The following is an 18,188-nucleotide window of genomic DNA, read 5'->3' on the forward strand; positions in this document are numbered from 1 at the left end:
GACTTTTATAAAAGCCCAGAGCAAACCAACTAACAGAAGGTAGAATCAAAACTCCAAGAGCCTTGTAACAGGCTTTAGTGTTCCCAAATGTCAGTCATTGATTCCATTCTCCAGTGAGTTCTGTGCCTGAGAAGCCAGCATGGGGAGATTTTGACATACAACACAGGGAAGAATTTAAAACCTCATTGTGCTCCACCCTCCCTGCCTGCCATTTACCTTAGATGCTGGAGGAAAGCCTAGTCTCCCTCATTTGGAGGGCATATTGGCAGGACCCCATTCACCTTCCATTAACTTCGCATGGGAGTCCCTGTTCACGGGAGCTTTGGCCTGCTGGTCGACCTTCCTCATTCTCCTGGTTGTCTAGTTCTCAGCTGGCTTGGCCACCACTTACTGGCCATCATTAGAATAGGCATGGCTGGCTCCTTCCTGGTCTTGCCCTTCTCTCTTTCTCTTGATCTTGCCCCTCAGCACCCCCTTCCCATTTTCTCTCCTTCCTCATCATCCTTTCCTCTGCAGGGGGTCCAGGAAAAGCTCCTCGTTGGGTGGCAGTATTGTGACCACCCCCCCTTGGGCTTGTGATGTCAGTACTTGGTGGTGCCCTGAGAGAGAAGAAAGATGAATGAGGACTAAGTAAGGCTGCTGCATGGGGCTAGTTTGAGCCCAGCACTGGATTCAGAGCAGAACCTGGTCCACAGTGGGGCTAATAGGAAGCTTGGAGTACAGCATGACCAAATCCCTTCACAAAGTCGGATTTTGCATTGCTGATTTTTGAATTCACAACAGGCTAAGTAGAGGGGATTTTTAATCCAGAAAGCTGTCCCCCAACAAATTGAAGAAATGTTGAGGGAGGAACCTGACTTATCTCTTTTTTACCAAGCATGGAAATCTGGTGTTATGTATTGTGTCTTTGATTAAGAGATTTCTGTAATGGATGTTATTGCCAAAAAAAGCATCAATTCCAAGAAATTTAAGGCTACATATGAACTCTTAAGTCATATGAAGCCTAAGTCACAGGGGGAAATGAGTAGCTACAAGATACAATTGCTGAATTGTTGTCCAATCAACTAAAAATAGTTTTAAACTGGTGATAAAAATGGAAGCTTATTCTATGATCAGAATGGAACCCTTTAAAATAAGGCAGTTACTTCTGCACAAGCATCTAAAGTCTTTGCTCAGGGGGCACCTAGGTGGCTCAGTCTGTTGAGCGTCCTACTCTTGGTTCCGGCTCAGGTCATGATCTCAGGGTCATGAGATCAAACCCCGCATTGGGTTCCATGCTCAGTGGGGAGTCTTCTTGAGATTCTCTCCCTCTCCCTCTCTTTCCCTCCCGCCCTTGCCCCCACTCATGTTCGCTTGCACACACGTGGACACAATCTCTCTCTCTCAAATAATAAATAAATAAAATCTTTTTAAAAAATTAGCCTGCTCAGATGTGACCCTGGGTGCCCAAGATTGGAATGGGCTTATCTTCTCACAAGCAGTTTTGGGGCATGGTGAGAATGCTTACTACCAAATGCTATGCATCAGAGTCGAAGGTGAAATTTGAAAATACCCATTCATGAACCATGGGCCACCTCATTCTTTGGGAAAATCCAGAATTGGAGCCAGCCTCAGTCTTCCAGACACATGAAACATGCTAACCCCTTCCCACATCTTTGGATGGGGATTTTGAATCCCCATGGAAAAGGTACATTTGAAAAACCAGTTCTTACAAGGAAGAGAATTTTTTTTTCTTTCGTCTCTAGCTCATGGTGCCTTAGATAGATTCGTGGTCACTGCAGAGTCCTAAAAAGAATGCTCAAACGTCAGAAGGCTGGGTGGTAGGTTCTAGTAACTGCCCGGGATTTGTACATTGCTTTGTTGACTTGTCATTATGCAACGCAGCACCGTTCAGTAATTCGTGCAAATGTAGCACGTTCAGCTGTCCTGGATAAGAGAATGCAACTGGAAACAGCAGTTCCTAAAATATCTACAAGTCCTTTCCACTAAATACTAGTCTTTTCCTTTTTTTTTTTTATCATTTTATTTTATTTTACTAGTCTTTTCTCTAGTTTCTTCAGATCTTGCCAACCCTTCCTTATGAAAATCTGGGGGCTAAACAATATTCACTTGCTTCTTAAATTGTGATCCTCCTCTTCAAATGTGTACACCAGTGTGCGATATTCTACGGAGACCAGAAGGGATGTTCAACGGGCCCCGAGACCTCAGCTCATGTAACAACCTGCCAGCCTCCGTAGAATAAGATCATGTAGCTTTGCATATTTCCAACCTTGTGATATCAGGCTGCACGGATATATGCCTGTTAGCCTCAAACAAAGGAAGTAATTTTTGCTAGTCTTCTCTGCAGGTCAGACCACACCTGCAAAACCACATCCAGTGCTGACCATCAGACCTGAGAGCCATAAGGACGGCAGCGGGCCAATTGGAAGAGGACGATCCAGCATGAAAGGGAAAGCCGAACCACTCTCCAAGTGTTTAATAATAACCAAAGCTGTGTAACCTGCAGAAAAGCCCCGTGTAGGGAGTGGGACATGGAGAAATGGGGACCTAATATCAAGGGCTGACATGCAAGAATGCAATTATGTTTGTCTGTAGATCCTAGACAATCTGTGATAGTAATGAAAAGGACCTAAGAGGACAGGTCAGACCCGTGCAGACAACCTGTACTGTGTCTGGAGCCCAGGAGTTCCTAGCCGGACCCCCAGTCGGAAAGGGGCTGTGCAAGTTTTCCCAAACATGAGGCAACAAGTTGAACTAGAATCCCCACTGCTTCTCCCAGCCCTGACTCCATGAATCAGCTCTCTCCTTCTCCCTGTCTTCCAGAGGGAACTGCTGTGTCTTGAAAAACTAATGGGAGAATTCTAGGTTAGCAAAGAAACATGAAAACACTAATTCCAGAGGATACATGCGCCCCGATGTTTCTAGAAGCATTATCTGCAATCACCAAATTATGGAAGCAGCCAAGTGTCCATGGATAGACGAATGGATAAGGAAGATGTGGTATATATACAACGGAATATTACTCATCCATAAAAAAGAAGGAAATCTTACCACTTGCAACAACGTGGATGGAGCTAGAGAGTATATAGTGCTAAGCAAAGTCAGTCAGAGAAAGACAAATACCATATGACTTCATTCATATGGGGAATTTGAGAAACAAATGAGCAAAGGAAGAAAAGAGAAAGGGACACATCAAGAAACAGACTCTTAACTATAGAGAACAAACTGATGGTTGCCAGAGGTGGGAGGAGAGATGGGGGAAGCAGGTGATGGGGATGAAGGAGGACACTTGTCGTGATGAGCGCTAAGTAATGTATAGAATTGCTGAATCACTATATTGTACACCTGAAACCAATATAACACTTTACGTTAACTACACTGGGATTAAAATTAAAAATTTAATAAAAAATAAAGTAAAAAATAAAAACACATATCTTAATGAAAAACATAAAAGAATTCTGGCTTAGGCTTCACTGTACCGCACCAGAGCAATGCACAGAGGAATGGTGGTCTGTGTGGAAACAGGCAAGTCGAGGTGGGAACACTGCCCTCGGATTCTGCTGGATTGAGCTTAGCTGCTCTCCCCTCACACACATACACTCCCCTCAGAAGATGACCTGGGTGTTTGGAAGCACAGAAGCCCACCGAGGCTTCTGCCCCAAGAGGAGAGAAGAGACAAGAGAACTCTGTCTAAAGGGATCCTAAGAGGGGAGCCTGGGTGTCTCAGTTAAGTGTCTGTAGATTTTGGTTCAAGTCGTGATCTCAGGGTCATGAGATCAAGCCCCACGTCAGGCTCCACGCTGGGCGTGGAGCCTGTTTAAGATTCTCTCTCTCCCTCTCTTTCTGCCCCTCTCCCTTACCCTCTCTCAAACAATAAATAAAGTGATCCTGAAAATAAGCTGGTCTCAAAAGAGTTCCAGATCTCCCCCTGAACCAGATCCCAGGTTCTAGCTGTAAGTAACCCAAGTCCCCAGAGGGAAACTCTATCTTTTCCTCCCAGAACAGTGAGGATATTTAAAAAAAAAAAAAAAAAAAAAATCCCATAGGTCCTTCTGGAAGCTGGAGTGTCCTAGGTAGGGCATGGCTCTGGGGAAGTGAAGACCTGGATATTCCAGTCTGTGCTCTCTGTCACTTATGAGACCCTGCATGTGTCACCTCAAGACCTCAGTCTCTACATTGGAAAGCGAGGAAGTGGAGAAGGAAGATCATCAGCTCTGACCTGTCTGCAATGTGACTTCATGGGGGTACAGATAATCTTGCATCACCAGCCCTGCCCGCCCATCCCCCCAAACACACACAGGCGTCACTGTCAATCCAGGGTCCGTGGCACCCCTCATCTCTAATCATTTCAAAGGATACGGAGATAGTTTCAAACAAAGAAATAGATGGGAATTCACTTTAATTTTAAAAATAGATAATATCCGGGCGCCTGGGTGGCTCAGTTGGTTGAGCAACTGCCTTCGGCTCAGGTCATGATCCTGGAGTCCCTGGATCGAGTCCCGCATCGGGCTCCCTGCTCGGCAGGGAGTCTGCTTCTCCCTCTGACCCTCTTCCCTCTCATGCTCTCTCTATCTTATTCTCTCTCAAATAAATAAATAAAATCTTTAAAAAAAAATAGATAACATCCTACCCGATACTTTCTCCTCCCCTTGCTCCCTCCCCTGGGAATGTGAGCTTCTGAAGTTTCCTTGAAATTTAATGCGACATCTGGAAGTAAAGGGAAAATAAATGCATGTTTGTCTGGGTAGCAGTGGACCTCGGGAGGGCCCCCCAACATCACAGCTCTGACGCAGGATATAAGAGCAAGAGGGAGGAAGGAAGTCTCCCGGAGAGAGGGGCGAAAAGCGCATCTACGCGCAGCTAAGAGTGTGGGAAGCCAGAGTACAGACTGAAGGTACTAAATGCAAAGAACAAATGACAAAAATTCAAAACTGCTCAACAGAGAAACTTCTTATGGAGCAGCATCTTATAGTGCTTAGGAACAAAGACTCTGGAGCCAAAGGTATGGGTTCAAATCCTAACCTTGGCCCTTACAGGCTATGTGACCTTGGGCAAGTGGCTCAACCTCTCAGGCTCAACATCTCTCAAACAGAGCCAGTAATAGGACCAACTTATAGCGCTGCCGAGAGGAGTTAAATGAGTGAATGTGTATAACACTTGTAGACAAGAACCTGTCACATAAGGACCATATAAAGGTTTGTTAAATACATAGGAAAACCAACGACCTATATGAAAATCATGGTCATCCAATTAGAAAAGACAGATCCCAATTAAAGCAAGTTCCTCTTTTAAAATATGTTTAAAACTGTTTAAGATATGTTTAAAATGGTTTGAAATATTTAAAATAAAATTATATAAATTTAAAATTTAAATACATTTTAAGTACATATTAAATGTACTTTTTAAAGCTTACATTAAATATATTTTTAAGCAAGTAAGGGCTTAAAAATAATGAATGTGAAGGTTTCCAAGTGGCAGACTAAGGGAAAAGCTTAAGGACAGTGGCGGGGGGGGGGGCGGGAAGCAGGGGGCAGAGAATGGGAAGCTTATGTTTTTCCCCCTAATGAGGAAAAGACCCCCAGGAAAAACACATCTCCCCCAGGAAGAACACAGTGGGGGGGAAAACTCCATATATAAGAAAGGCAGAATCTGAATACAGAACAAACTAAAAGAGGGTGAGATTATACATAAATGGCGGAGTATAAGAAAGGAGGATGCATTTGTCCCTGGTGTTCTGTAAGAATCAGCTACGTTCTCCTCCAGCAGAGCAGAAGTCCCAGGATGATGTGCAGAGAGGACAGGGAAATAGACCAGAGGTAGGACCACGAGACTGTGGCTGTGTACCATGGCTGGTATTTCCTAGCTGATTTTCTAGAAACCAGGCACATGGAGCGCTTTGATGAAATGTTTCAAAAATAAATTTAAGTCTAGACAGAATCACTTCCCACCCCCCATGCCAAAATATGCTCCCTCCAAGAAGACTACATTTTAAATCCAGTCCTTTTTCAACTTACAGGCAGCAAGGAAGACAAACTTTTCAAACCTAAAGCAACAAGTTTCAAGCAACTGGAGCAGGATAACCCAGAATTCTGAGAATTGCTGCTCTTACAAGAAATGTTGCAATCCAACCACAGGCTGGCTAAGAAGGAGGTGTTTTCAAGTACATGCTGCTCATAATGAACACAACAGGAAAGATGAGCGAGGCTTCATGTAACAAACTGCTCCACACATTCCTTCCCCTTCGCTGAGCAAGATGGGTTAAGCCGTTTGGGCGAACATTTCATTGCTTGAATGTCCCGCCAGAGTTCAAGGCTGTCTGTCTTGAATGAATCTGTGTGTGGGTGTGTGCACGTGGGGATGGAGGTGGGAGGCATGGCGGTGCATGTGTATTTCTTTGGGTTTCTGCTTCCCAGAGCTACTTCATCCAAACAGAGAGCTAGACCTCGTGGGGACATCCTGAGGTCCATGAACAATCAGTCACTGACTTCTCTGTACTAATGAGCCACATGTAACCCCAAGATGGCACATGTCACAGAGCGTTGTCACTGTGCCATTTTGTATTCTGCCACCTCTTCTAATGGCTGGTGAGCCCTTGAACCAAAAGCCTAACCGTGACACGCTCATCACTGACTCCCGGGTACCCAGCCCATCTGCACAGCAAGTAGGACAGAGCCAGAGCCAAGAGACAGGACAGACGCGGAGAGGCTCCCCTTGGAGACGGCAGCCACACACAGTTCAGCATTTCCAGTCCACACCTTGCCCCCAGCTCCAGACCTTACATCCAACTACCTGCTGGACACCTCCAGACGGTCCACAAACACTTCACACTCAACGAGGCCAACAATGAACTCCTAACTGCCTCTAGGCCCACCCCATGACTGGCCTCTAACGGGGCTGCCAATCTGAGGGGGCATCACCTGCTTTAGGACCTTCCATGCCACCCGCCCCCATTACCATTACCTCTAGGGTAAAGTCCAAGGTCATCGGGAAGGCAGACACTGCCCCCCATCCCCCGCCATTGACACCCCTGCTTCTTGCTCTCCTCCACTTGCATTTCCCGCTGCTCACCTGGTCCTACCACAGGCCCCAGGTGCCCAGACTCAGCGTGCTGTATGTCACCTCCATGCCTGGCTAACTTACAGCTCTTTCAAGACTCTGCATAAGACTCGCTTTGTCCTAGAAGCCTTTCTTCTGAATTGCTTCTAAACTCTCCACCCACCCTAACTGAGTTCCAAACCCCTCTTCTCTTCTGCACGGTGCCTTGGGCTAAACGGCAAACACATTATGTTTATGATTGAATGAACTCCCCACGTGCACACGTTGAACCTCAGAGAAGCAAGCAAACGTGCTCGATGACACGCATACTCTTAAGTGGCTGGGCTTAGGGTCCAAGGGCAGGACGTATCCTCCTAATCCAGTTCCCCTGCCTTAGACGGTCAAGGCTTTCTGTCACTCCACCCTCGAGACAGAAACTTCCTACTCCGCATCTCCTGTCCACTGCTTCTGATCTTGTTTCTAGATGAGCCGTGTGGAGGGCAGTGCAGGGCCTGTGGGAGAGGCCCAGTGGCTTGCCTCTCCTTGCCTCCCGCTCTTGTATACCATTGTTGCTGCACTGTGCATGGCCAGAGGCTGGGGCGGGAAACCTGGTGGCCATGGGTTCCTGCCCCCGGGCTACGGAATGGGAATTGACCCCGGGAAGCAGCCTCAGACTGCCTCGTGACCACCAGCCTGCAAGGCCCCCAACAAGAGGAGAGGCTCACTTACCGGGACTTCCTGCCTCCACTCTCCTCCGTGGAGGATGGCTCCCCTCACTCGGGGCTCAACTGCCACTAACTGCCCATTGGTCAGGATTCCGGGCCTCTGACTGGGCCTTGTCCGTGCCAGTCCCCTCGGAAACAGACCTGCTCCTCACCGAATCCCTGGGGCAAGGCCTCCCTCAGCTGCCTTCTTCATTCATTCAACCAGAGCCTGTGCATTCAACTCCCAGGAGAACCTCTCCTTCTGGCCAGCACCACACCGGGCCTTCTGAGTCCCCATGCTGGTCCACATTTTGTGCCTGGGTCCCTCTCCAGACTGGAAGCTTCTTGGGAGCAGAGACTACAGGCTACCCCTGTTCTGCATCCCCAAGGCTTAGGACAGGCCACCCAGGGACAAATGAGTGTTCAGGCTTTATCTCTTCTTCCCTGGATCATTCCAAAAGCCTTTTCTTGAGCCTCGCCACCCCCTAACTTATTCCCTCAAGTCTATCCTCCACAGGAAAAGAGTTCAGGTTTAAGACCCACAGGGGTATACAGCAGGTCGTATGATGTTGCTGAAGCTTACGGTACAGTTCTGGGGCAAGGTGAGGGCACTATGAGACAGGAACTAGAGATGAAGGTTGGGCCCACCACCTGGGTGCTACAGCAGAAATCCCCTCCCCAGGCACAGAGGCTCCGCGAGCCAGATCCAGGATGAGTCCCGAAGCCAGAATGGGCAAGGGGGCGGAGGATGGGGCTGGCCCTCAGACTGCGGGACATGCAGTCTCGGGAGATCCCAAAGGAAGCGTTCCTGGACCGCAAAGTACAAAATACAGTCACAGGGACAATCTGCAGGGCCTGGCCTAAGGTTTGGGGACCACACGGGGCAGTAGGACTGACGCGGGAGGGCAAAGGAACCAAAGGCTGCAGGAGGAGGAAGCCGAATCTGCAGAGGGCCTTGAGGGGCCTGGGGGCTTTTGTTAGATCCATGTGACCACACACACTAAGGACCGTCCGCCAGGGGCAACCAACAAATGGCTCGGGTACCAATGTGAACCTATTCCCATGGGCACTAGGCAGCCATGGAAGGCTTTTTAAATCAGGGAGGCAACAAAATCATTTCTGTGCTCCGCAGGAGGATGGATCCAGGGAGAAGAGGTTAGAAATTAGCCACATGTTCTTAGCTCCATGCCGGGCTTCTCGAGCCCTCAGAAAGAGCTGCGGGCCAACTCCGCCAGCATCGGGGGGGAGGGCGGAGACCTGGTTTGGAGGCTGCGTAGATCCATAGCAGAACGTGACAGTTCGTCAGAGCATTTGCTCTCACCTCGGAATATAAAGGTAAAATGGCACATTCACAGCAACATCACTCACATTAATGTTCGAAGGCCACACATTTCTAATCCAGCCAGGGTCTCTCATCATTGGAATCTGAAAAAGAAAACCACGAGAAATTAACGAATAGAAATGTTCTGGAAATAGACAGTGGTCATGATTGCACAACCTTGTGAAGATGCTAAGCCCCACTGCACCGTACCCTCGAACACAGCGAATTTTATGGTACGTATTTATATCTCAAAGAGAAGAAATTAAATAAGAGGAGGACGTGCTGAGTTTTCTCCGAGCGTGTTTACGGAGAGCGTGAGGTCCGGGTTACCTGGGGCACATTATGAGGTCGTAAATCTCCCCCCACCCCTGCCCTGTCTCCACTTCTCTCCTTCCCGAAGCGCATGCGGGGCAACGTGGAGAAACCATGGGGTTTGGAGTCAGAAGTCATGCCTTCCAGTGCTGCCTCTCTAGTGTCTTAGCTGTGACTGCACAAGGCTTGTTTTCCTAGCTGTAAAATGGGTATAATAGTAACCCCAGAGCTGGCAGGTGCATTGTGAGCATTGATGGAGTCCATTCGGGAGGAAGGGTAAAGCCTAGCACATGGACAAGCTGGTCAGACTGCTGGTGTGGCCCCACCCAAGCCAGGGGGGCCTGCACCATCCACTTTTCCTACAGGTACCCCAGGTAGAGCCCCCAAATGCCGCTCCCACGCTGGTGTAGCCTGGCCTAAGGGATTTGCTGAGGGGTTTTTTGTATGATTTTTTTTAAGGATTTTATTTATTCATTTGAGACACAGAGATACAGAGAGAGAGAGAGCATGATCAGGGAGAGAGGGAGAAGCAGGCCTCCCGCTGACCCAGGAGCCCAATGTGGGGCTCAATCCCAGGACCCTGGGATCATGACCTGAGCAGAAGGCAGACACTTAACCGACTGAGCCACCCAGGTGCCCCAACATGCTGAGTTTTTGTAAGCCTCAAATTCCACCTAAGTCATACTCAAAAATATATATGCTCTGAGTTCAACTACGGCAGCCCAGAATCAACAACCTTAGAAGCCCCTTATGCCTGTTTCCCTTGTCCTGTCACCCCCTCACCTGTCACCGTACCTGCTACGCATTGGTTGCATGTAGCTTTTCCAGCCCATGTTGTTGACTGGCTGATGTGTTACTTAAATCGTCATTTTTTGAGTTTCTCTCAGGGGTCAGGTACTTAGGTGGGTAGACGGAATGCACAGATGGGTGAAATGTAAATCCTGCGTCGAGTCACTCACAATCGAGCCAGGGTTGGGCAGGAAGACAGGTAGACAAGTGTGTCATTTCCAGGGCGACCATTGAGACATGACCAGGGCCCCCTGGGAGCACAGGAGGGAGCCAACTGTTTTCCGGCAGGGAATACAAGGAATTCTGTGCCATCCACAGAAGGTGATGTGTGAGCTGCTTCTGAAGGATAAGTGGGGCTCTCAGAGGAGAGAGGAGGGAGAAAGGCCTTTCCAAACAGAGCAGAGATCATGCTCAAAGAAACCAAGGCATCACATGTGTATTTGGAGAATAGCACAGAGGGCCCCATGCCCGGGGAACAGTGGGAGGGAGCTTTGGTGGGGCCATGGTCAGGAGATGTGGGTAAAGTAGGGCCATTCTCTTTTTCAGAACAATGCCCTCCTCAAACAAGATCTTTTAGGAGGCCCTATGTAAACAGACAGAAGGGAACTGCCACAGTGTTGGCCGTTCCTGGTGTTGGTTGCAGAACCCTGAGGTTCCAGAGAACCCAGTTTGAGAACTGTCGCTGGGCACAGTGGGAGGTGCAGCAAAGTGGGATGAGCAGACCTGTGTTTTACAGGATCATTCCGACGTCTCGTATTAGAAGCAGAGGAGTGAATTCAAAGGCTATTCTAGCAAAGGATGGCCAGGAGGCAAGCCAAGGTGGGAAAGGGGGAGGGAACAGGGGAGGGAACGAGGAAGGGGAGGCTGGGGGCATGTCCTCATGGTGGAATCACATGGGCGTGGTGAGTGATGTGGGTTGGCTGGGTGGGTGAAGAGAGAGAGGCTGAGGATGACTGAAGTCTGTGGCCTGGGTGACTAGGTAGATGATGGTATCATTAACTAAATGAGGAAAACCGGAAGGATAAATTCCAGGAGGACCATTCTAGTATCCTGGAAACTACATCTGGAATAAGATGATTAGAGTCTCCTACAACAGGCCCTGGAAAGGCAGCAGCTGGGAGTCAAGGAATCCCACCCAAGTCTGAATCTTTGTTGGGAAAGTGGGACAAGGAGAGCGGGTTCTGCATCTACGAACTGCTTCATATGGCCATTAATTCAGTCCTGGTCTCAACAGAATGATGCATTTGGAACACTTCTTGGAATCCAGTTACTGCCCCCATTTCAGCTCCTGTGGAACATTAGAGCATGCTATAAAAAATCATGCGGCTTGGATACAGATGTTCTAGACCATCCAACTCAAATTCCTCCTGGGGCACAAGCATGCGCTGGGTACAATGGTTGTACTCATTTCACACTCACAAGGCCGGCTAGGAAGGCCGGTAGCAGTTTAAATCCACAATGCTTGCATTTGATCCCGATTAAAAATCAAGCTTTGAATCAAATACCAAATATATGTTTTGCTGCCAGGGGAACTCTGAACCCTCCGAGGGTTTGGTTTGATTTCAGAGATTAAATATAAACACAAGAACACCCAAAATGGTGAACTTGTGTATTGCAACAAGAATTTCTCTCAAAGTCAAGAAGAAAATGATCTCATTCCACCCCACAACGATTTGTCCGTTGTCATTCAAAATTCTTTTTTTTTAAAGATTTTATTTATTTATTTGCGAGAGAGAGAATGAGAGAGAGCACATGAGAGGGGGGAGGGTCAGAGGGAGAAGCAGGCTCCTCGCCATCAGGGAGCCCGATGCGGGACTCGATCCAGGGACTCCAGGATCATGACCTGAGCCGAAGGCAGTCGCTTAACCCACTGAGCCGCCCAGGCGCCCGACATTCAAAATTCTTAACACAGAATTTGAAGCTCAGCCTTCGGAACCCACACGCCAAACAGGGAGCAGTCAGGGTGGATACCAAAAATGAACTTGGGTTTGAACCCCAGTTCTCCCCCTAAGAGCTATGTAGCCTTCAGCATGGAAGTCTACCTTTGTAAGCCTCAGTATTATCATCTGTAAAGAGAGAACAGTAAAATGGTTACCCCGGAGCTGATGTAAGAATCAAGAGATAATGCCATGTAATAAGGTCATTAGGGTAGAGCCCTTGTGAAAGGGGTTAGCGCCTTCTAAGAAGAGACAGCAGAGATATCTCTCTGCCGTGTGAGCACACATTAGGAAGGTGGCTGTCTATAAGCCAAGAAATTCCAACAAAATCCAACCACGTTGGCAACCCGATCTTGGACATCCAGCCTCCAGAGCTTCGAGAAATAAATGTCTGTCATGTAAGGCACCCAGCCTATTTTTGGAATAGCAGCCTGAGCCGATGGACAAAGGTCCTGTTATGTTTCGAATCATCTCTTGTCCATGGTTATATACAGTAAAGCATATGTAGATGACTGACAGAGAAATAGGTAGACAGATATAGAAAAATGGGAAAATGCTTGGGGAATGAACATAGTAAACGGGGATCGACGAACAGAAGATGGGAAGACACTTTCCTACTGTATTTTCATTTTATGCTGGGTTGTTTTGCTTGCTCACTTGACCATGCTGATGGGCACGGAGTAAAGAGCACTTGAGAGAGAACCACAGAGACTGGTCATGGTCTGGTCAGTGCCTCTGCCACTTAGAGGTGGGATCATATGGGAAGTTTCCTCTTCTAAAGAGCCAACATGGTGGCACCTGGGTGGCTCAGTCCATTGAGCATCCAACTCTTGGCTTCAACTCAGGTTGTGATCTCAGGTCAGAAGATCGAGTCCCACATCCGGCTCTGTGCTCAGCGTGGAGTCTGCTTCAGATTCTCTCTCCCTCTCCCTCCAGCTGACACTCTCTTTCTCTCTCAAATAAATAAATAAAATCTTTAAAATAAATAAATAAAGCACCGACACCGTGCTACCTCCCCCGGGGCTGCTAGGAGAGTCTACTGAGAGGTGTACTTGGAGGTGACCAGCACGTACTATGTACTTAGTGAAAGCTGAATTTGAATCTCAGTTGCGTCTTTATGAAGACTGAAATCCAAGTCCCTGGCTCAGTGCTCCAACCCTGGCCCACCATTTGCTGGAGTTCCCACTTATGGGACCCGGGTCCAAGTTCAACTTCAGCTCTGTGTGTCTCCAGAGGTCTTGCTGCACTTGCACTGAGGCACAAACATTTGGACAGTAGGTTCCCACAAGCGCAGAGGGGAAAAGGGCGGGGCGGGGGCGGGTAGTCTTCAGACAGAAATGCTTCCAGATTACCAGGCGGAGAGTCCACAGCGATGGTCCAGACTGTTTCCAGTTTACAAATGGGGCATATTGAAGTTCATTTGTGAACTTATTTTGAAGTAGAGAATAACATTCTCACCCTGAAACGGTCCTATCAAAGTGAGTTCACTTTTCCGGGGAAGGGAAGGCAGAGGAATGCACAGCACCCCTTACAGCTGGAGTCTTAGGGGCACCAAGTTCCATGTAGAAAGCCTACTTTTATGGGAAAAGTCATTCAAACTCCCACCGAAGTTTCCAGGAACACAAGGGACCCGTCCGGGAAACAGTGGAAGGACAATCGCTCTGGGGATCGGGCAATTCCGGCTTTAGTTCTGTTTCTCACTTGCAGCGAAGAGGTCGGAGAGGCTTGGGCAAGACACTTCCTTCTCTGGGTCTCAATTTTTCCAGCAGTCACAAGATGGAGTTGTACTAGGCGACTCCTCGCTCTTTTTTATCTCCAAAACTCTGTAAGTCCAAATGCGCCTGCCCTCCTACATCATGATTCCAAGGACACATTCCCCTTTCTTTTCTCGGTCAATACAACCTGAAGTAAAAGAAGACGGTTTGTTCTGGTGGGGGGGGGAGGGTGTGCTACAGGCAGTGCTGAAATTAGACCGAGTCAGGCCCCAGCCTGGGCCCCCCAGCAATGGTAAGAGGGTCTGTAGTCAAGGGGATTGGATCTAAGCCCTGGATACAACATTTAATAATGCTGGGTGTTGACTGGATCACTTTGTGTCTTCGAAATTCCTTTCCCCCTCAATTATAAAATGAGGGAAAGACTACTTCCTCCACCTTCAAAGTAGCAAGGGCATGTCAAGTGTTTCCAAAGTCCCGGCTCTCTGACCCACTCTCTGAACTCATGGGATTACACTGGGCCCACTCGGATAATCCAGGATAATCTCCCTATTTTAAGGTCAGTGATGAGTAACTTTAATTCCATCTGCAACCTTAGTTCTTTTTCTCCATGTAATTAATATGTTCACAGTTCCAAGGCTTAGGACATGGATATCTTTGAGGGACCACTATTATTCTATCTGGCACAGCCTCCTAATGGGATCACCCTCATCCCTGTTTGCCATCCTGCTGTTCAATCTCCATGCGGCAGCCATGGTCATCTTTTTGACAATCTGATTCTGTCACTTAAAACCATTCAAGTAAATATATAAAATGTATACAACGTTTTAAACCCTTCCTTAACTTGGTGAACAAAGTTCCCACCCGCCTGTCCGGTGTCATCTCCCACTTGCTCCTTGTGATCTCTCTGACCCAGTCACAATGGCCTTTTAACCCCTCCTATTCAACCTACTCCCTCCAGCCACAGGGCCTTTGCATGTGCCATTTCCTCTGCCTGAGACACATTTCAGCTGGTTAGCTACTACTCACTGCCAGAGCAGACCACAGCCAAGTGTCACCTCCTCAGAGAGGCTGTCCCTGGCCGCCTCAACTTGATCACATCATAACTGCACCCCCTCACAGCACCCTTATCACTTCTCCATAGCATTTAACGCAGTTTGTAAAGCTACATTTGTTTGCCTAACTGTTCAGCTAATGACAGCTTCCTCCATAAGGGGCAGTGCCTGTTGTCCTTATCATCGTATCCCCAGCAGTGTCTGGCACATAGTAGCTATTCAATAAATACTTGCTGAATGGAAGAATAAAAGCATGATTTTCTCCATAGACACATGAGGACACTGGAGCTCAGAAGGTCAAGGGACTTAGCCAAGGTCACAGAGCTAGCAATCGAGGGTATGTGAGCCGGGATGTGACCCAGGTTTGACTGACTTCAAAGCCAGGGCATCACTCCATCCGCATTTCAGGCTACTGGTGTGGATGGGGGCTAGGCGCGGCCTGATTTTTGTACTTTTCCTAAGGGAAAGAGGAAGGCAGTGTTGGTCCCTGAAGCTCTCCAGTGGCTTCATGTCTTAGATCACTAAGGGGAAGTTTTCACCTGTTCCTGGCACGTCCTCCTGGCCATGTGTGTGAGAGCTGAGCTCCCCCAGGCCTCACCATTGACCAGCAGTGGCTGCCCTGTCCCAGGGCCCAGTGTTCACCCAGACATTTAACACAGAGGTGCACCTGTCTCTGGAGGGTGCTCAGCCCCTGGGGCCCGGGCAGAGGAAACCGCATGGATTACAGGCCTGCAATGGGGAGCCAGGACTCAGAGGACCCAGGACTGTGGGATCCCAGGTGCACGACCATGACCAGTTTGGCCCCTTCCATTGGCCTCAGTATCCCTGTGTGTACAATGAGGTGGCTGGAGTGGACAGGATATGTCCCCTTCCTGCTCTGACATTCTGTGTTCTCCTGGGCATCCATGGTATGGTCTGTGACTCCAGACTCTGAGCACACCCCATACAGGGACCTGAAAAAGGAACCCAATTTAACTTCCCAGATAGAAATCCCTCCCCAGAAAGACGTGAACTTCCCAGATAGAAATCCCTCCCCAGAAAGACGTGAACTTCCCAGATAGAAATCCCTCCCCAGAAAGACGTGACCCCATCACAGGCTCTTCCCCAAGCCTCACCCTCCATCACACGCACTGGAAAGACAAGTAAAGGAGGCGGCGCACTGCCCAGCTCTGTCAAGGTCACGGCCCTCACCACTGCCACCACCTCGGGCCCAGATGCCACGCCCAGGAGGGTGCTCAGTAAGGAAGGCTCCAGCCTCACCTGGGATGTGTAGGCTGCATCCGTGCACGCTCGTGTGTGCATCAGATTGCAGACGGCCTCAGATTCTCGCTGCCCCACCCGCCGCAGGCCCAGTCCAACAGCCCGGCCCTCCCATCTGGGCTAGCCTGAGGGCCCTGCGTGCTCAACAAGACCCAGGACAGGTGAAGCTTTACAACTCCAGAGGCTGGGTCGTACGAAGACTTTCCGTGTCCCCCTCAACCCTCCGCAGGCTCTTTCTGGGGGACGAGGCTGCCACGTAAAAGGTTAGCCTGCCCAGCCTGCAGTCCCGCTGAGCCGGGCCTTCCAGCCACGCGAGGGAAGCCTCCATCACCACCTGACCAGGCCACACAGCAGTCAGGCTCCAGCGGATCGGCTCAGGAACACACGGGAGCCCAAGGATCATCCAGCCAAGTCCTGCCCTAATCTGGCCCCATGAACTCATTCGATCTGAGAAAGTAGTTGTTTTAAGCTGTTAGGCTTTGAGGCATTGTGGTCTGGAGGAATAATTGACCAGAACAGGGCATGTGCCTTGGGGGACAGGGGGTCTGTCTTGCACTTCTCTATGTGTTTATGTATAAAATGGCATCTGCGTATCTGCGGCCAGTGAGGGATTGGGCCCGTTTCTGCCAGTGTGTCTGTGTTTGCTTGTGTCTACACAGTTTGCGTTTCTGTATGTTCGATGTGTGGGTGTGCGTGCGCATGGGTGTGTGGGTGTGCGTTTATGAGGTGGGCTCCTCTGCGTGAAATCTAATCCCATATTTGAGTGTGTCCTTGCCTGTTTATGGAAAGAACCCACATAGACCATAAACGTATGCACATGTGTATGTGTCTCTACTAGGACAGGATTGATTGGAAAACAAGAAAGGAGCCTCTCATTAGAGGACTCTAATGGGAAATTTAATTTAAATTCAATGAATATAAGCTTTCACTGAGTACCTGCTGTTTGCCAGGCACTATGCCAGGAGCTAGGCATCCAGAAGCAAGGAAGAGCCAGTACAATGCTCTGGGCAGGGCCAGGGGCGCAGGGAAGACGCCAGGGAGGGTCAGGCCAAGGTTAGACCGCAGGGTTCTCAGGGCAATCACGCAAGGCTTCTTGAGCCCCCGAAGCCCTGGCCTCCCGAGTCTGGGAGATCGCTCACCCTGAGTCTGCGAGCGGGCAGCTTGGGGCCACGCCATCGCCCAGCCGGGCCGCAGTCCCCAACGGCTTCTCAGGGGACGGTAGTGAGCGTTGTACAAAATCAGCTCCATGGTGGAGAGACAGACTTGGAAACATTAGAGAAAATCGAGATAAAGACGATCTTCCTTCAGAGCTTCTCAGTGCCCTTACAACATCCCTGTACATCACCAGTCTCCACGAGGGAATTAGAATGTAGCATTTCCCCAAACCACATAATCTTGAAATCCCCTTTTCACTGAACAAATGGTGGTTTTCGTAAGTCAGGTAACTTACTTTGGAGAAATGATGCTGCAGAAACAACAGGTGTTGGGTCCAACCCTGGGGGTCATTCACCCACCCTTCCCAACTCCATCGACCACCCCCCCCACCAGTGGAGGTTAACGTAGCAGTTTCCAGAAATCCAAGTCTGAATGGGGAGACTCATGGGAGAAACGAGGAGAGGGTGGGGGGGTGAGGGAAGGGGTAAAATAAACAGCAAAACAGGTGTGAATGTTTCTGAACTGAGGCCAGAGGGAAGGAGGCTGACCCAGCCCCCCACCCCCCGATAACCCCCCAGCACACTCCTCACACAGTTCTTCCTGCAGAGATGCTGAGCACACACCAGGGTCCCCCTCTGAGCTAGGCCAGGCCAAGTAAGCCAAGGCCTATCTTTCTCAAGCATCCGCATTCCTTGGTGTATTAACCATGTCTTTTATTTTCCGTATTTCGTTGCTTGAATATTTAGGGCCTTGCTGATCATGGGGAGACTGCCCCTCCAGGCTAGCCGAGGAGAGAAACCAGCACCATCTCCATACCACAGAACACTTACTCTTAGGATTAAAAAGAAATATCAGCCATTTTTATTTATTTTCTTAAGAATAAAAAACTTTGGGGGGCACCTAGTGGG

At 49.0% G+C, this 18,188-nt stretch overlaps 1 protein-coding gene across 5 annotated transcripts in view; it reads right to left on the reverse strand.

Annotated features, from left to right (window-relative positions):
* LPIN1 (lipin 1) overlaps positions 1-18,188 on the reverse strand; it is a 131,340-nt gene that overhangs the window by 86,698 nt on the left and 26,454 nt on the right. For all 5 annotated transcript variants that reach the window (XM_064571797.1, XM_064571796.1, XM_045884110.3 and 2 more), the window contains exon 2: positions 9,108-9,164. In XM_064571797.1, the coding sequence (XP_064427867.1) occupies positions 9,108-9,164 (57 nt within the window). The remainder of the gene's footprint in view (positions 1-9,107; positions 9,165-18,188) is intronic.

The sequence above is a fragment of the Mirounga angustirostris genome, unplaced genomic scaffold, assembly GCF_029215605.1.
Source record: "Mirounga angustirostris isolate CCGP_5_RB_7025 unplaced genomic scaffold, mMirAng1.0.hap1 SCAF_10, whole genome shotgun sequence".
NCBI lineage: Eukaryota > Metazoa > Chordata > Mammalia > Carnivora > Phocidae > Mirounga > Mirounga angustirostris.